General features: G+C 41.0%; 1 protein-coding gene across 2 annotated transcripts in view; it reads left to right on the top strand.

Moving 5' to 3' along the window:
• SEMA5A (sema domain, seven thrombospondin repeats (type 1 and type 1-like), transmembrane domain (TM) and short cytoplasmic domain, (semaphorin) 5A) overlaps positions 1-18,705 on the top strand; it is a 312,698-nt gene that overhangs the window by 221,842 nt on the left and 72,151 nt on the right. For both annotated transcript variants that reach the window (XM_014543536.1, XM_005871038.2), the window contains exons 10-11: positions 469-604; positions 6,077-6,281. In XM_014543536.1, the coding sequence (XP_014399022.1) occupies positions 469-604; positions 6,077-6,281 (341 nt within the window). The remainder of the gene's footprint in view (positions 1-468; positions 605-6,076; positions 6,282-18,705) is intronic.

Here is an 18,705-nt window from a genome sequence, read left to right as displayed (position 1 = left end):
AGTGGGTCTTCTTGTTGTTTTGTTGATGGTTTCCTTTGCTGTGCAAAAGCTTTTTATTTTGATGTAGTCCCATTTGTTTATTTTCTCTTTAGTTTTCATTGCCCTAGGAGCAGTATCAGAGAAGAAATTCCTTCGGCATATGTTTGCGATTTCGTTGCCTGTGGATTCCTCTAGTATTTTTATGGTTTCCCGTCTTACATTTAAGTCCTTTATCCATTTTGAGTTTATTTTTGTGTATGGTGTGAGTTGGTGGTCTAGTTTCATCTTTTTGCATGTAACTGTCCAATTTTCCCAACACCATTTATTGAAGAGACTGTCTTGAATCCATTGTATGCTCTTGCCTCCTTTGTCGAATATTAATTGGGCATAGTGGTTTGGGTTGATTTCTGGGTTCTCTATTCTATTCCATTGATCTATATGTCTGCGGGACTTTCTGACATTCCTCTTCTTGCTCTTCCTCGGTCCCAGGAACAGCATCGCTGCGTCGGCCGTGTGCGTCTTCAACCTGAGCGCCATCTCGCAGGCCTTTAACGGTCCCTTCAAGTACCAGGAGAACTCACGCTCCGCCTGGCTGCCATATCCCAACCCAAACCCCAACTTCCAGGTAATTTCAGGGGGCATTGGGGTACTCAATCAGTCATCACCCTTAAAAGCGTGCCGAAACCTTGTAGAGACGGCTGGGACAATTTAAACCCCTGGTGGAACACAGGCATCTGTGAGCTCCCCTGGCCCCTCCTGGACAGTCCCACACTGGGCTTGGCTCATTTGAATGGACTGAGCCTTTTGTCAACTGAGCCTTTTGTCAATACGAGGAGCCTGGACCAAAAAGGGCCTTTTGTGGGCTGTGATGCCTCAGGCTGGACTGGAAAAGGGCATCATAATGCAGCAGTTGGGAGACCAAGCCCTAATTAGTGCTAATGATGGTGGACTCTGCCCCGAAGCTCTGATCACTAATGAATGATGCTCCTATGAATGGGCTCCAGGGCACAGGCGTGGAGATGCACAAACAGAATTGGAGCTCTCATTGCTGAATGTGGTGAGATTTCCTTTTTGGGTAAATGGGATGGCATGGGGCAGCTGCGGGGAAAGGAGAGCAGATGGAGGCCATTCATTCATAAATCTTAAAATTACAGGGCGTTCAACTGATAAGAGGCTCTGCATGCCATTCAGTGCAGTCTCCAATGTGCAGAGGAAGCTGAGACCCAAAGAGATTCAGATTTACTCTGGTTTGGTTGGCCAGCAGGTACATGAGTTTGCTGGGCTGCCGAAACAAAATACCACAGACTAGATGGCTTGACCAAAAGAAGGTGTTTTCTCACAGTTTGGAAGCTGGAAGTCTGTGATCGAGGTTCTGGCCAATTCTGTTTCTGGGCAGAGCTGTCTGCCTAGCCTGTAGACAGCCACCTTCTCACTGTGTCCTCCTGTGGCCTTTCCTCCGTGCACCTTGAGAGACACTGAACCTATGGAATCAGGGCCCACACTTATGACCTCATGAACCTTAATTACCTCCTTAGAGGCTCCATCTCCAATGACAGGCACTCCAAGGATAGGGCTTCAACGTAAGAATATGGGGGAGACATAGACATTTAGATCATAATGGTAGGCTTCTCTTAAGGGCTTCTCTTATGACAAAAACAGTCATAGGATCCTCCTCCTCCCCGTGGGTGTGTGTTTAGTACCATCCAGTTCGAGAAGGCGCTCAATGCCTCGCTGCATCATGTTACATGCTGGCAGAAACGCTCTGACCCTTAACAACATCTCCAGGGTGACAGTCCTGCCAAGGACACTGGGGTTAGTGACTGAGCTGGGGCCCCAGCTCAGGTCCTTCAATGCCAAGCCCAAACCTTTGCCCACTAAAGGACCATTAGTTATCCTAATCAATCAGTCCCGTATCCAGGCCTCCGAATTCTGGTTGGTTGATCATCCCCACGCATACAACCTTTGCCTTTGAGAAAACTGGAGGTATGGAAACATTCAATTGTTTTACACCTTACTTCAAATTCGGCAGAGATTGTTCAATTCTAATTGCTTTGAAAAAGTTTGTTTATTTTTTTACATTTTTAAAAAAGAATGGGATTGAGAATATAAAGGGTGGTTATACGTCCTCTTCACCATTGTTTGCTTTACTTGGACAATATACTTAGCATCTTTCATATCATACTTTCATCAATAAAATGAGGAAAGAGTGATACAACTATGCAGGCATACATATTTTAACAGTGAATATTTATAATATCAATTAATGTGCATTGCTTACTGCATAATTTACATGATGAAGATGACTCTTAGGGACCATTTATTGGGTGCCTTCTCAGTGTCACATGTTGCAAATGCTTTATAAACTTTGTCTTATTTTCTCCTCTCAGCAACTCTGTAAGGTGGGCATCTGTATCCACACTTTACACATCAGGTAATTGAGGGATCAGATTTACATTTATTATCCTAGGCTTGCTCATGAGAAAGTTCAGTGCTGGACAGAAAAAGTCCTATTTGGGGTCAGATGAGCTAACAAGGGGAACCAAACCTGCAGTAGTCACTTTTCCTGATGACATACATGGTTTATATAATTATTAACTCAAAACTGACTCTTGGCTTCTTTGTTGAGTCTCTGTATGTAAATCACACCCATGTCCAGATGAAATGTAACTGTTTAAGAAGGCCCTTTGTAAAATCCGGAAGGTGAAATAAACCATTCCCTTTAATAGAGACCATTGCAAAATCCTGAAGGTTAAAAATGTTTAACAAAGATGCTCACTATATTTACAATATACTTTTAATTTCTATGCTAGTATTGCAAAAGTCTTCCCAAAGAACAGACTTAATAAACTCTGGGAAGTCTTACCGCCTCCAGGCAGGGGGTAACTTTTAGCTCCTTTATTTGTAGCCCAGGAATATCTGCTCCCTGCCTGAGGCCACGGGCATGCAGTTTTATAAAGCCAGTGCCACACTGAAGGGCTTATATTTATGAGATGGGAGTAGGTCCAATCTGCAGTTTAATAAATGAAAATGTGGACACTTGGCTCTCACTTTAGGCAGGAAGCTCACTCAGCTGAGTTTTTCTTCTTTGCGTGGTATTTAAGATTTGTGGGAAACTAAAGTTAACACATTAGGGTGGCTCTTAGTATAACTCCTAGGACAGATATGTTCCAAGTGTTTTCTTTAGGCTTACCTTGTTTGAAACCATGCTAGCTTAGGCTTTCTTACTGACATTTCTGAGACTCTCTACGCTAACATAAAGTGGAACAGGTTTTGAACTAAGTCTCCCTCCACTAGTCATGTATAAAGGGCTTTATGTTTGTAATAACCAACAGTGAGAAGTGGTTAGCTTTTTTATTTATGTTTTTATTCTTGTTTGCCTACCAACATTTGGAATTTTATGTGGTACTTACATACTAGAAGTAGCTATTAATTAGAGAAGCAGAGAGATGTTTCAAGTTCAGGAAGAAGTATGGGTTAGGAGAACAGTGCATAATCTTTCAAGATTTAATACAGAAATCTCAATTGAAAAGGATAAAGAAGCAACAACTATTTATTTATCAATTGCACTAGAAACCACTGTAGGTGGTGCTGCAAAATCCTGCCCTGTGTGAGGCTGCTGTCCCCAGTCATCCAGACCCACTTCCTTACAGAAAACATCATCCAGACCCAGTGGTACCCAGCTGTGGTGTACAGACTGGACTTTTCTGGCCAGTTTTCATTAGCCACTATCAGAAATGATGGAGCTGAAATGCACAGTACACCTGCCCTGGTGGCCAAGCAGATGAGGACTGAAAGTCCAGCCCTCTAAATCACAGGGTTGTTTCCTCTGGCAACCAGCCCACATCCTTAGATGCTATCCAAAAATCACCTCATTAACATACCAAAAGACGCCTTTATCCCTCTCATCACTTAGGAAATTCCTAGGGTTTTAGGAGCTCTGTGCCAGAAACAGGAAGAAGACCAAATATATTATTCTTATTAGAAATCACAATATCACAAGGCGATGACTTAAGTAAGATATGGGGTCCGGGAGTAACAACAAGGGGTGGTTGGTGATCCCGCTACACAGTGCTAGCCCAGACACCTCCAGGTCTCCCAGATCTCCTGATTCCTCATGAGAGCTCCTCAAGTTCATTGTCCAGATTTTTATGATGACAATCTTTAGAAAACACTGTATATACAAACCTGTGTGCAAAAACTGTGTGCAAAACCTCACCCAACAGGCAGGTGGCTAATTACCACCTGTACCGTAAGTACTGCCATTGATTTAAGGAAGAGTAAACACCAAACATAAAGTCACTCTCAGGACTAGAACTCCCCTGGATAGACTTCTGGCCACATCAGGTAGAGCTGTCTTTCATTTTGCAACACGTTAGTTAACAGGTAATGACCCTGTCCTTCAAGTGTTACTACTATATGTGATGTTTATGTGAAATCTCCTAGCACAGTCCCCCCTGGCTGAAAAGCAACTCCTAGCGTATTCACCCATTGATTCCTTCCTTCCTTTATTTATTCATTCATTTCCCTCTGGCCAGTGCAGCTCAACGGACCATAGAATTGCTGTTCTGCTACAAGACAAATGCATTGACCAGTTACTGTGCCAGGCATACCGTCTCGTGCCTTGGCATTTACAAGCACTTGCAATTAATTCACAAATGCTCTACACTGGTTATCTCAGTCGGTTTCACAGAACCTGTAAAGAGAGCACAGTGTTTTTCTAGCAACTTTATAGGCAGATGCAGAGGCTGGGAAGCAATGTATCACCTGAGACCACATGGCTCCGTGGTGGCCAAGCTGAGCCCTTCACCTGACCGCATGTGGTCCTGTTGCCTGGCATGTGAGGTGCCTCTGCAAGGATGTGCCTTTAAATGAAGCGTTGGACCAGACTCAAAATCTATTTCATTCCAAGATTCTCTAATTCTACAATCAGCCTATTGTTTTATGGCATGTAGGACATTTTTATCAAGAGCGACATAAATATGTTTTTTAAAAAGCAATTTCCATCTTACCTGTTATTAAACCAGGTATTAGAAATGGCACGTTATAAAGGGTAGTTTCAGATGGTATGGACAGGGAAGTTTATTTTTTATCAAACCGACTTATATGAAGTTCTGGCAAGGATCAGCCTTTATTGGAACTAGGATTTAAAGTTTATGAAAGGAATGAGAAAGGTCGGTGGTAATTTTCTAATTCTGTGCTCTGTCCCAGGAAAGCTTTGCTTTCTTTTCTATTCCTCTTTTTCATCTCATCCTTGCCAAAGAACATCCTACGTAATACCTGCCAGCCTCTGCAAAACCCAGCTCTGAATTTAATTCTCAGCAATTTCTAGGCCGATCCTCCCCCCCAACCCCCACCACACACACACAACTGCATATTCTAGATTCATCATTATATATTTTCTCTGTCTGAAAACCTCTTTCCTTACTTCCTTCTTCTTTCCCTTCTTTCACACTTTTCTCTCTCCCCACCACCCTCCCTCCTTCCCTTTTTAAAGACAATCTCGTTATTCCCTCTCTTTCTGTAAATTTGCCATGTTATTTCTCATCTTGTTTCAAAAAGCTTGGAAGATGAGTGCAAAGCAATAAAGCCAGCACAGTGTTCCTGTTGCCCAGGAGAAAGATATTAAAATGGCCTAATTCTATCTCCATGGAATCCGTATCTTGCTTATGGACCCACTGCTCCAATAAGAAAACTAATAAATCCGTGTGCTGTGTTTGATTGCTGCATTTTCAATTTGGGTACCTGATTGTCAGACAGATATAAGAGTGTGCATTTAGTCAGACAGCTCCCATGTGACTCAGCCGGCAATGTGGATTCTTATGCATACGCTGTTCAAATTAAAGTTAGCAATGGCTTCCACTTCGTTTATTCTTTTTAACTTCTTTTCATCCATTTATGATAAAGTGGAGAGACTCTGCAAATATAAATTCAAATCTAAAATGAGAGTGACACTAGGGTGGGGACTTCAGGGACAGTGGAGAAGCGGGCATGCTTGTCCAGTTCAGTTATTCAGTTTCTGAGTCAGTCTTCAGCTGGGTGGCCAGGATCACTGGGTTCCAGGTGGCTGGCTCCAGCAACGGCCTGTCGTCCCTTGCAGTGTGGCACGGTGGACCAGGGAATGTACGTGAGCCTGACAGAAAGGAACCTGCAGGATGCTCAGAAGTTCATCCTGATGCATGAGGTGGTGCAGCCCGTGACTGCAGTGCCGTCCTTCATGGAGGACAACAGCCGCTTTTCCCACATAGCCGTTGACCTGGTTCAGGGCAGGGATGCCCTCATCCACACCATCTACTTGGCCACAGGTAAGTGCTCTCCCTTATCTTCCTCCCTCATCCTCTGTGCTTCCTTTGAGAAATCTTCATTTCTCTCTCTCTCTCTCTCTCTCTCTCTCTCTCTCTCTCTCATTATATTAGTCATCATTTTAATTGGAGAAACAGTGTCTTATTTCTTAACTATTGTTCTTTAACTTAAAAGAAGCCTTCTTGGGGCAAGTGTAATTGGGATAACTTAAGATGATGGAATTTTTTAGAGGACATTACTGAGTGAAATATTATCCTAGAAACTTCCATCCTCATGGGGACAGCCAATAGGAAGACCACTATTAAGGAAAAGGTGAGAGAGATGATGACAAGTTTAGGCAGTGGGTGTGGATACAGTGATGTGGTAGTGAGAGCTAGGGAGGCTCCTGTAGTAGCCGCTGGGGGTTGGCTTCTCCCAGGAGGTGACATTTAAACTGAGAGCTGACTGAGGAGGAGGAGCTGGCCTTGCAGGTGCCAGATGCAGGAGTGGTCAGCTGTGGGCAGGGATGTGGCCATCAGATCACCAGAGGAGGCCACTGGTGCCTCTGAGGTCATTCTGAGGGAGGGCTGGGGAGGAAAGGAAAGGAGCATGGAGGAAGTTAGATGGAAACAGCTGCTCTGACTGAGGCTTCCAGAAGCTGTTCAGTGAAGGCTGGTAGAAGATTGATCTGGTAGCCTGAAGTTTTAAGACTTTATTGTTTTAAGAGAAAATGTAGAGTTACCACTCCATGACAGTATCTGCCTTGTTCACTAAAGTGTATAAAGGAACCATATCTCTTTTGTGCCATTTCATCCTTATTTGCCCTCCAGATGCTTGGCATATTCTAGATTGTAGAATTAATGAACTGGACATTTCCAAAAGTTTTCCTAGTTTTTCTTCACAAATGTTCTGATTGATGCCACAGAGAAGAGTTTGGAACTCCAGGAGGCTGTTAAGTTCTTCATCAATACCTGGAAGGGGGGTGGCAGACAGGAGATGGGCTGGTCCTGAGCAGGCCTGGACAAGTCAGTGCAGAGCAGCCGGAGGCCTCTACCTGAGAATTCTGACCTTTTTCACAACCAAGGCCATAAAAAGGTGAAGTTTGCTTCTGCTCTGAGCTTCCAGTGATTTCCAACGACACTCTCCTACTTTAATTGTGACGGTCTTTTAATTCAATCTGCCATAGCAAAATGGCATAGACTGGGTGGCTTAAACAACAGAAATGTATTTCTCACAGTTCTGAAGGCTGGACGTCCAAGATCTTCCTGGTAAGATCCCTTTTCCTGGTTTATAGAAGGCCATCTTCTTGCTGTGCCCTCACATGGTGGAGACAGAGATCATCTCTCTCTAGTCTCTTATAAGGGCACTAATTCTATTCATGAGGGCTCCACCCTCCTGACCTAATTATCTCCTAAAAGCCCCACTTCCAAATAGCATTGCTTTGAAGATGAGGAATTCAACATGAATTTGGGGAAGACATACTAATTTAGTCCATGGCAATGAGCAACTTGCTCTACTACTATTTAAACATGCTCAAAGGAATGAAATATATATGGTATATTTGAACAGAATCTGAATCAAATCAAAATAGACCAACTTAGATAAATTATAGATCTGAGATGAAATTATAGTCAACACCTCTGGCTTTTTATTTTATTTTATTTTTTTAAATATATTTTTTATTGATTTTTTACAGAGAAGAAGGGAGAATGATAGAGAGTTAGAAACATCGATGAGAGAGAAACATCGATCAGCTGCCTCCTGCACACACCCTTCTGGGGATGTGCCCGCAACCAAGGTACATGCCCTTGACCGGAATCGAACCTGGGACCCTTCAGTCCGCAGGCCAACGCTCTATCTATCCACTGAGCAAAACCAGTTAGGGCAACACCTCTGGCTTTTTAAACAGAACAGCCTTCAAGAAACTAACTTGCTTGCCCAGGTCTGTTTGGAATGATCTCTCCCTACCACACTATAACCAGGGAATTAGTTCAGGTTGCCGTAGGTCCAGCAATTCCAGGCTGTCCGATCCTGTCTCCAGGTTTGCAGTTTTGATTCTGTAACCACACACCATATGCCATTCAGCAAATATGTCTTACAGAGATACGTTTTCTGTTCTATAGACCTTATTTTTGACTCTTTTATTCTACTGCCTATTTACAAATTGAATCATGGCAAATACATGAAGATGTTGCTGACTCAAGTTACAGGTTGGGATATGGGGGAAGATTCCACACATCAAATATTTCTGCAATTTCCATGTCTCATTGGTCAGGGTATTTGTTAAACTCAAGGGGAAGAGGAGTTTGCAGTGGGTGAAGGGCCCTTCCAGCAGGGGAACAACCATGGATTCTTGGGTCCTAAAGAGAGTCCTACTCCAAAACACATGTAGGGACTCAGGGCAGACACACAAAGACATCTTCTGGTGACCAGATACACAGAATGCTCTTGAGTTCATTTAATCTAGCTTGGTAATTCTACCTTCAGGACCTCTATGAATTACGAATGTCATGTCTCAACCGAGGTCTGGATCTTCTCATTTATCCTTGATCGCACTGAATACTGCATTTAGAAGGAGATTTCTTCTTTAGCAAGTTTTAATTCATAATAAAATTTAGTTTCAAAAGATATAATTTTAATGAATCAGTATATAAATTTCTTTTTTATTTCCAAAGTATGGATATATAAATATGGACTATTTAAAAGAATATCTGAAAATTTCCATCTCTTTTAACTAAACCTGTTAAGAGCTGCACAACTCCTCACAGTAGTAGGGATCACAAAGATTAGAGATTCTGATTTTTAAAATTCAAAAGACTGATGTTTACACGTCCTTCTATTGAAATCTTGCCCCAGTAAACTTAAGTCAATGCACACCATGTGCAGCACATCCTGGAATAATGTCATTTGGTTCGACTTTGTTTCATTATAATGTTGAAGAGACAAAAATTTAAAAAAAACCCGCTTCTCCCCAAGTGTGCATGGGTCTTCTCCAGATGCAACAGTTCCACATCCCAAAGATGTAGGCATGAGGCGAACTGGCTTCTCTCGGTTGTCCCAGTCTGACTGAGTGTGAATGTATATGAGCTGCCCTGTGATGGGAGGATGTGCTGTCCAGGGTGGGTCTCTCCTGCACCCTGAGCTACCAGAAGAAGCTTCAGCCACATATGCCCCTGATCTACAATCAGAAGATTAGAAAAGACTTATCTTACTTGTTTTTATTAATCTTTTTGAAATGTACATATAGCTCACATTTATTTCAATGTTTGGGTCTCTATTTAGAAGTTTAGTGATGTTTTCGTGACCAGAAATATGCTATAGGAACTTAACTCTTGTTTATATCAGTTACCATGTGGTTTCTTTATGTCGTTTCACTTAAAGTCCCAGTTTCCAAGAACCTATCCTGGACTTTGAGGATGACTGTATAATCATTTTCTTTGATATTAAAGCTGATCTTGAGCTCACATGGCTGGGGGTCCTTAAAGCCCAATTGCACATGCTGGACCTTATCCAGGAATTGACAAATACTCAGCTGATAAACCATGAGCTTGATATTTATAACAGTGAATGTTGAGCTAGAGTACTCCTTAACTTGATAATAAAATCAGTTTATTATCTAAGTTTATTTTCTTCCATCTTGATTTCACATGAATAAATACAAATGGGAGAAAACCTATCCATGGCCATCTGAAAGTTGAGTTATTGTATTTGTCAGTATTATCTAAATGTCAACATGAAATAGACCTCTGCCAGTAGTGCTGTTCCTGGTGCTTCCCGCAGCTCCAATAGGTTTCCCTGCTGGCTTCCACCCCACCAAGTCACACAGCCTTTCCAGGCACCTTCTGGGCCTGTTATCTTGCTACTTCCATCTCTCTCATGTGGGACATCCAGCCAGGGCTAAGCACATTATCTGGGCCATTATCCATGCTGATATTTTATTATTTCTTTGAAGTTCTTCTCAGATCCAGAGGCAAAATGGCAAATGCTAACTCCTTTAGAATATTTATGACTGGAGTTCTCCAAGTGACTGAGTCTTATATCCAAATAGCTGCTCGGTTCCTCTCCACAAAGACAAAATCTCAGTGGTGTTGACTATGCATGTGTCTGGGAGTCTCCTTGCTTGCTTTGCAGAGCACCACTCTGTGATGTTCCTTTGCTGGCTCTTCTGCCTGCCTCTCACGTGGTCCTGTTGCTCTGGCTCTGCCCATTGCTAAGCTTGTGCTAATTCTATGTTGCCTCCCTAGAAATACCACTAGGCTTAAGGGCTATTCCTAGGATGAAATATATTACTTCTATTTTCCCTTTGCCTCAATTCCAGTGTGTCTATAATTAAACATGTATCTTTTTTTTTTGTACAATCTTGATGCCTCCCCAATATTCTCTCTCACTCTTGTTCAGGCACTGCATCCTGTAGATCTGCACCCTCTGTCCTCTGGGATAACCACTTACTTTATTTTTCTATAATTATGTATCCCCTTAATCCAAACCCTTATCATTTCTAGAGTGCTCTTTTAAACCAGTGTTTGTTCAGCTTGAGAATGAGGATGGAGGGCATGTAGAAATACCGGCTCCGAGCCCAGCCCCAAGGAGATTCTGGTTCAGTGTAGAGAGTTGCTGGTTCTAAGAGGCTCCCAGGTGAACCTCACACTGGGCATTTCTGGACCATATCCAAGTAGTGCTGTTCTAGATGAAATAATGCTATTCTTGACCTAGAATCTCTCAGATGCACCTTGCTGCTCTCTCTGGTTAGATGCTGACATCATTGGGAGGCAGATACCAAATCTATTATTGGACGTGAGCCTAACAGACATGTTTACTCTTTATTTCAGTAATTGCAAGTATGAATTTCTAGCAAGTTGGCAAAAGAGCTGTGACATGATTTAAAAGCAAATGCTTTAAGATGCAACAAGCTAATACAGAATGATTAAAATATATCAGGTTAGATAAATGGTCATATATTATCTGTAATAGAAATTGGTGGTCTGGGCAGGGACAGGCAAAGGTTCCAGGAATAATTTCCCTGACATAAAGGAAGAAGCGAGTCTGCAAATTTAAAGCACACCACGTTTGAACAATATTGATTCAGAATAAATGAGCACTAGATGTACCCAGGTTAAGTTTTTAAATTCCAAGGGTAAAGGGAATTATTCAGGAGGCAAGGAATTACTTCTGGAGAAAAAAATACCACCAAATGGAAAGAAGTTAGATGGTCCTTGAATACTATCCAGCTGCATAAATCTGTGAAACATATTCTAAAATATAATGAGAAAAATAATGTGAATTAAGAGTGTTATACTCAACAAGGAAAAAAGAGAACAGGCAGATAGAAATATAATGAGAAAAATAATGTGAATTAAGAGTGTTAAGGAAAAAAGAGAACAGGCAGATATTCCTCACAATGAAAACCTCAGGCAGTAGAATTCCGGGGATCTATTTTACAAACACAAAACAAGATTTATCGCTGGCTAGATTCAGCCAAAGGGAGAAGCTTTGAGAAAGAAGGGGCAGGGGGAAATGGAGTACTCATTACCAGATTTCATGTAAAGCCATATATGTATATGAATTGGAGGAAAAGGACATGTGACTCAAGAGTTTTATTATAGACTAATCTTTCCCTACAAAAAATAAAGGCATATGGAAAATTTAGGAAAAAGCAGTTGTGATTCCAACTTTAAAAACAGAAACATTTTATTTCTAGCCAAAGAAGAAAATCAGGACCAAAATCTCAGGAAAAAAGTCATGGAAAAAGGATGGGTGGGGAGCTGATAATTCATTTTCATTTCAGATAAAGAAACATTAAGGTGTCTATAGAACATGATGGTAGGTAGGGGCTGGGAGAGTTGGTGGAGCACAGTAGGTTCAGACATATGGAGAAGATCTCTGAATGGAACATGGCTTAAGCACCTCCTCAGACTCTGTTGGCCTTATGTTATCCTGGACCCTCAGCCATTTTCTCTGTCTCATCTGCCACCGTGGCTGATAGATTCCTCAGCAGGACTGCAAGGTTCTTCCAACTGATGCTAACTAGCTGGTGGCCAGTGCCCTCATGCCACTTCTGGGCTTGGGTAAGAAAGCATCCCACTGGCGTGGATCTGGCTTCTCAAGCAGATGCTAAAGGGCCTGGGAGATGCAACCAGAAATACAGGGGGATGCATTCCCTGTGAGGTGAGCTTCAACCAATGAGAGGCAGAGTATGGAAAGAAACTGACTAATAAGTTTTCTTTCCCTTTTCCTCCCGATGGGCTGTTCAAGGCAGCTTTCACGTAACCAAGCAAATGTCCATTTGTGCCTCAGCATAAAGGAGTGGCCCCATGGTAATACCTCACATAGCATTACTTCCCATCTTTCCTCACTCATATAACCCTGGGATTGTACCCTGAAATATGCATTAGCTCATAATCCTTGCTGCCCTCATCCCTCATCTCTGCTTTCTAGGGATGAGGGATGGGGGTGGGGGGAAGAATTAACTCAAGCCTGTAGAGTGGCATGGCTACAGAGCATGGCCAGGGTAGATGATATATACTCTATAGTCCATGTGGAGAAGCACAGATTTTAATCAAGTAAATAATAAAACTGAAAAATTTGTAAATCATGTAAGTAACATAAAACAGCAAATGTGTTTAAAGATTACCATCCATTATTCCTGGAGAATGAATTGGAGGGTAGCACAAGGGTAGAAACAGGAAAAATTTGGGTCAAACTTCTTTTTACAGCATCAGTGTGATTTTGCTGCAAGATTCACCAATTACAAAAATAAATAGACATTGTAGTGACATGTCATTGCATTGTAATTATGGTCTAGTCAGTGTGTGGTCAAGGCTATTTCAGTCATAAATGAAGTCCAGGAGAAGATGTGTGTGGCCAGCAGGGCTGGCACACAGGCAGTGGTGTAGAATAAGGCATGCATGCTCAAGGGGGTGATACTGCCTCCAGGAGGCAAAAATTAGTTCTTGAGGGACAAACCATCTTATTTTTGTGTATGGATAACAGATATACAAGCACATCACAGACAAATATATAATCTCTAGTATTAAAATTCCATGAGTAGTAGGATAGTTCCAGAAAAAAAAAGTCAAGTGTCTCTTTGCCATAGTGATAATGAAAAATACTTTGAGAAAAGCTGTTCTTGGGCATTTTCATGGAGAGAAGCTGTCAGGTACAGTAAGTGTGGAGGTATGTAGGGTGAGGGGATGGGTAAGATCAACAATGACACCTGATCGTTTTTGGTTTGGGCAGGTGAGTAATACTGAGAAGGGAGAGAGTGAAGTTCTGTGTCCAATTCCCAGAAGAGGATTTGGCTGTGAACACAACAGACAGACACTCTGCCCTCAAGAAGCATATATTTAAAGAAAGATAAAACAAACAACAGAAAATGTTACATTAAATGTTAGCTTGGGAAAAATAAAGCAGGAAGGGGGAATGGGATAGGTCAGGGTTTCCGTGTTAAGAAGTAATTTCTGAGATCTGTTGTGTTTACATTTTCAAGAGGTGTAAGGTAAAGACTTGAATTCATGTTCAAGGACTTTAATTTTTTGGAATGACCCACCTTGTGCATTTTCAGTAGAGATTAGACCTTATGAACTTGCCTTTTATAAAGTTTACAACTATTGATGGGAATCTCACTGAGAAGGAAGTCTGATGGAGCAAGAGAAGGGTTCCCCAAATAGGTGAGGTTTTGAGGGTCACAAGGGGTCAGAGAAGAGAAAGAAGGTGCCTCATCGATGTAGATGGGAGCCCAACTCATGCCTGTTGTCTTCCACTTAGTTTTGTGACTCTATCCTACCCTCCCATTCTTCTCTTCCAACTATATTTTTAATACACAACACAACATTCTTACTAGTTTCTACTAATCATTATTGAAACCCAGATATCATTCATACTTCCAAAATGATCAGGTAGAAAAAACAAATAGACAATCTCCTATGTAGTCTAGAACTTTCTTCTGTCAAAGTAACAGATGGCAACTGGCTCCACAAAAAGTGAAATCCCACTCCTGACTCTATCTCTGTGCGCAGTTTCTTCCAGTAGCTAATTCTCTTCAGGCCTTTCAGCTCCCTTTCTAAAGAGAAGGAGAGTCTGCTGAGTGAGGACAGACTTCAACATTCCCTTGGACTAAGTACATAAGACTCGAGAAACACTATGGAGGTCCTTTTGGGCACCAAAACTACAGTAATACATTTCCTGTTGCCATTACTAGCAATTATCTCCTTCAGTATTTGTAATCAATTTGCAACTGCCTAAGTGTTCCAAGCAAGCATTACATTGTGAAAATACTATACTGGAAAGATTGTTTATGGCACTCCAAATTCTGTCCTTCTCCGTGGAAATTGGAAATCCAAACCCAATTTGGACGTATTTTGTATGTGCCATTTATATAAGGTGTTCCCATACGCTTCTAGGAAACATTATGTAGTTTAACGCTTGCTTGATAACATTTAATGAATGTTGAGTTTAATGATAGTATAATTTTCAGTGAATAACGGCAATGTAGGAAGATCTGGTGTTATGGATTAAATTGTGTCCCCTCTCCCCAAAAGATAGGTTGAAGTCCTGATATGCCAGTATCTCAGAAAGTGATGTTACTTACAAATATGATCTTTGCAGATGTAACTGGCTAAGATTAACTTATACTGGAGTAGGCTGGGTCTTTAATCCAATATGACTAGTGTTTGTTTTTTTTTTAAAATATATTTTTATTGATTTCAGAGAAAGGGAGAGGGAGAGAGAGAGAGAAACATCAATGATGAGAGAGAATCACTGATCACCTGCCTTTCACAAGTCCCACACTGGGGATGAGCCTGAAACCTAGGCATATGCCCTGACCGGAATTGAACCATGACTTCCTGGTTCATAGGCCAACGCTCAACCACTGAGCCATGCTGGTCAGGCATGACTTGTATTCTTATAAGAAAAAGAGAGAGACACACACAGAGAGAATGGTGTGACAGTAGGCAGACATTGAGAAGCTATTGCCAGTAGCTGGAAGAGAAAAAAAGTACCACCCAGAGTCTCACGGGAGCGTGGCCCTGCCACCTTTTCAGACTGCTGGCCCCCAGAACTGTGAGATAAGACATTTGTTCCTCTGAGCCATCCAGAATGTGGGATTCTACTCCAGCAGCCCAGCGCCACTAACTCAGCCGGGTATGCTTTTGCACGGTGCTTCTGGTCTTGCAGCCAAATTTAAAGTGTAGCCTGGCTTTCTGCTGTTCCCCTGACATTTCTCAGTGTCGTGAACTCAATAAGCAAATGTAGTTCTTTAGTATTAGTTTATGTCAGGCCCAATTAGAATGAAAATTCTACTGTTAAAAACAACTTATTATATGCCAAAACACTTAAAATGGCATAAACACAGCTAATTATTTTGTTTTACTAAATATAGGAATATGGATTCTTGCATTTTAATGTGTTTTGTTTTTAACTATGTTTTCCAAATAATTTTAATAGTTAATTCCTAGTTCCCCAACCACAAAATAATATTATGAAGTTATATGCTATGAATCAGTAAATACACCAATTTTGTGATGCAATGTGATGCAATGTTCTTTCTTTCTTTTCTTTTCTTTTATTTTCTTCTTTTTTTCTCTCTATGGAGTAGCTGATTTTATGGTTTTCTTGGTCTCTCTCTCTCTCCATCTTGTTTTGTTTTAGAACCATATACATCTTTCTACTTTCTCGTGTTTCACATGATCAGTGTTAATTGAAAGTTGTCCCAGTTATTAAAGTAGTGTGGTCTCTGGACAAAAGAAATACAAACTGTTTCTCCTTACCTTACATTTTCATATAAAGCTTGCCTGATGCAGGTTTTTTGGTATAATTGCTTTAGGTACCATGGCAGTAATTGGAGTTTAAGCACAATAGTCTCCTTTCCTGGACCCACTTTCCTGCTTATACAAAAACCTAGTTAGTTTATTGTTTCTGTGTGAAATTATGTATCTCATAACTCCAAAGAAATGTTACTACTGTCCACACAGTGCCCCAGGTTCCCTTGTTTTGTGAAGTCTGAACTTGCACTTCTGCAGAGGGACATTCAAAACACTTTCTACATGAAAACCTAAGACAAGCCTGATGGAGAACACTCTTATTGGAGGACATAATTGAGGATCATGCTTAATAAGTTTTAGCAGATATTTTTATCATGGACAATTCAGTTATGAGAAAACCTACTTGTCTGATAAGTAAATTAGGAATCTACAAGTGTTATTATAATAGAATTTTACTTGTAGATCTCCTGGTCTCCATCTCATTCATTTCATTGGCAGTGGCAAATATAGTAAGTACATTTTGAAATTTTATTAATACTTTTCAACTACTCCTTTTCATATAAAATACTCATGTCTTAAAGGAGATTTTATGCAAATGTATTTTACTCTAGGGGGTCACTGTAATAAGATCAGTTGTATTGAATATAATTGAAAGTGTTTCCTGTGCCCAATACAGTCTGATGATTATTTTTATGCAGAAAATCAAGAGAGGATATGCTACCAGGGTTTAAACTTGAGTAGTAAAATTCTGTGTGTTTCTCTACCTTTTCCATGAAGATCACGTAATCAACTATGTATTAAAAGAAAATGACTTTTAAAGAAATACATCCAAGTCCTGTCACTATTAGACTACCAATTGTATTAGTAATGTATGTGGCAGCCTGCAAGTTTCAGTTTACCTGATTTACCCTTCTGTAAACTCAAATTTGTTGTGAGATCCTTGTGGTATTGATGGGTACCAGCACTGGTAGTCAAATTATACTCAGGAATGTAAGAAATCCCAAATGCTGGATGGTTAGGTGGGACATGCTACCCTCTGTGTTCTCCCCCAGGGGACGCTGTCTCGCTGACACCCAGGCACTCCAGGACCCCTGGGGAGCATTCAGGATCCCCAAAGGAAAGACCGTCTACTGCTCAGGGTTGACATGGACCTCTGTGATGAGGCTTTGTGATTTTTTGGGAGGGCAATGCAAAGAACAGACATTTATTAGTAGAATACAGCACACCTCCACATTGCTGATGGGCATTAGAATAATATGTGAAATTGCTGTCAACTGGCTCACCACAGACATTCTCTAAGGTGTTAAATCAGAAAACAAAATTCTCCCTACTACCATAAAACCTGGAATAATTTGATTCTGTTACGATGTGTTAACAAATTGAATCTTGGCAGTAGGAAAACTAGGTTCCTCTCAAGTGTGCAGAATGCTGTCTTCTCATCCCTTGAAAGGCAGGCTGTCCTCAGAATAAATCTTTCTGTTGATTTCATATAACATATAGGACATGGTAACAAGGGCTTTGCAAAGGTGTCAGGAGATTGGGCCAAAGTGGAACCATATCTCATCATAGTAACCAAATTACTTGTAGGATTGTTTATGCCTTGGTTTTGAATGTCTACTTTTTTAATTCTTCATCTAAGCACATTGCACTCTCCTTGATAACCTGTATATATGACCCTTGCCTGGCAATAACGGCCAGTCATTACTAAGCAGATCTGGCCCTTGACCTGTAGGTAATTGAATTCTAAAGCAAGCAACCATGCACACCAGGACTAGGGAGGAATAATTGCAAGTGTCCACTGCGTGACGGGATATCATCAACAATTTTATTCTGTGTGGACTTTCTTCCAGAAGTTGTTACACAGCAGAGTGATCGGAAGAAAAAACACTCCATCATTTCTTTGCAAATAAGCCTTCGAAGAGGAGATGTTGGTAGAGAAATCCCCTATTGTCCAAGGAAGAGATTTGACAGACCTGCAAGAGCACTAAGGTGTGGGGAGTGAGACATACTTACCAATATTGTAGTTCTTACTTGGAACCCATTAGAAGAAATGGATTCTCCTCAAATCATCCTGGTGAATTAACACAGTGCATTTCTTTGCACCAGGATGCCTGCAGCCAACTGTGATTTGGGTCAAGAGCTGGTGGTGGTGCAATTATTCACAGTGCACGATGTGAGGAAATAGTATTTGTCATTTGCAGAGGTGTAGAGGTGTCAACATCAGAATTTCTTTTAATTTCCTTCTTTTAAAAAAAATAGCATAGTGAGGTTAGAAAGCTGTCTATTTATAATATTATCGTCTCACTTTCCTGTTTGAAACAGATATGGCCAAGTTAATGTTTCTTAAATGGGGTATTTTATGGTCTTTAAATAGAATTGTCTTTGCTGTAGGAGTTCTTATCACAGAGCACACAATTCTCACAGTGTTAAAAATGGGATGATGTTTCAAGCTAATGTCCTGAGGGAAAAATGCTCTTTCTACCTGATCCTATCTGATGTATTCATTGGATAAATAATAATTTCTTAGAAAAAGCTGAGGATGTGACGTTTGCTAATGAGATTTTTTTATGAAGAATCAGGGCAGCCTGAATTTAACCAACAACCCCTGAAGTCATGAATACCTGAAAATATAATTATGTAGGCAGTTATTCTTCTATACCAAAGAAAAATCAATGTGAAGAAAAAA

Source organism: Myotis brandtii, unplaced genomic scaffold, assembly GCF_000412655.1.
Source record: "Myotis brandtii unplaced genomic scaffold, ASM41265v1 scaffold328, whole genome shotgun sequence".
In the NCBI taxonomy this organism is placed as follows: domain Eukaryota; kingdom Metazoa; phylum Chordata; class Mammalia; order Chiroptera; family Vespertilionidae; genus Myotis; species Myotis brandtii.
Note: the sequence above shows the minus strand (reverse complement) of the source record. Positions and strands in the feature narration are given on the sequence as shown.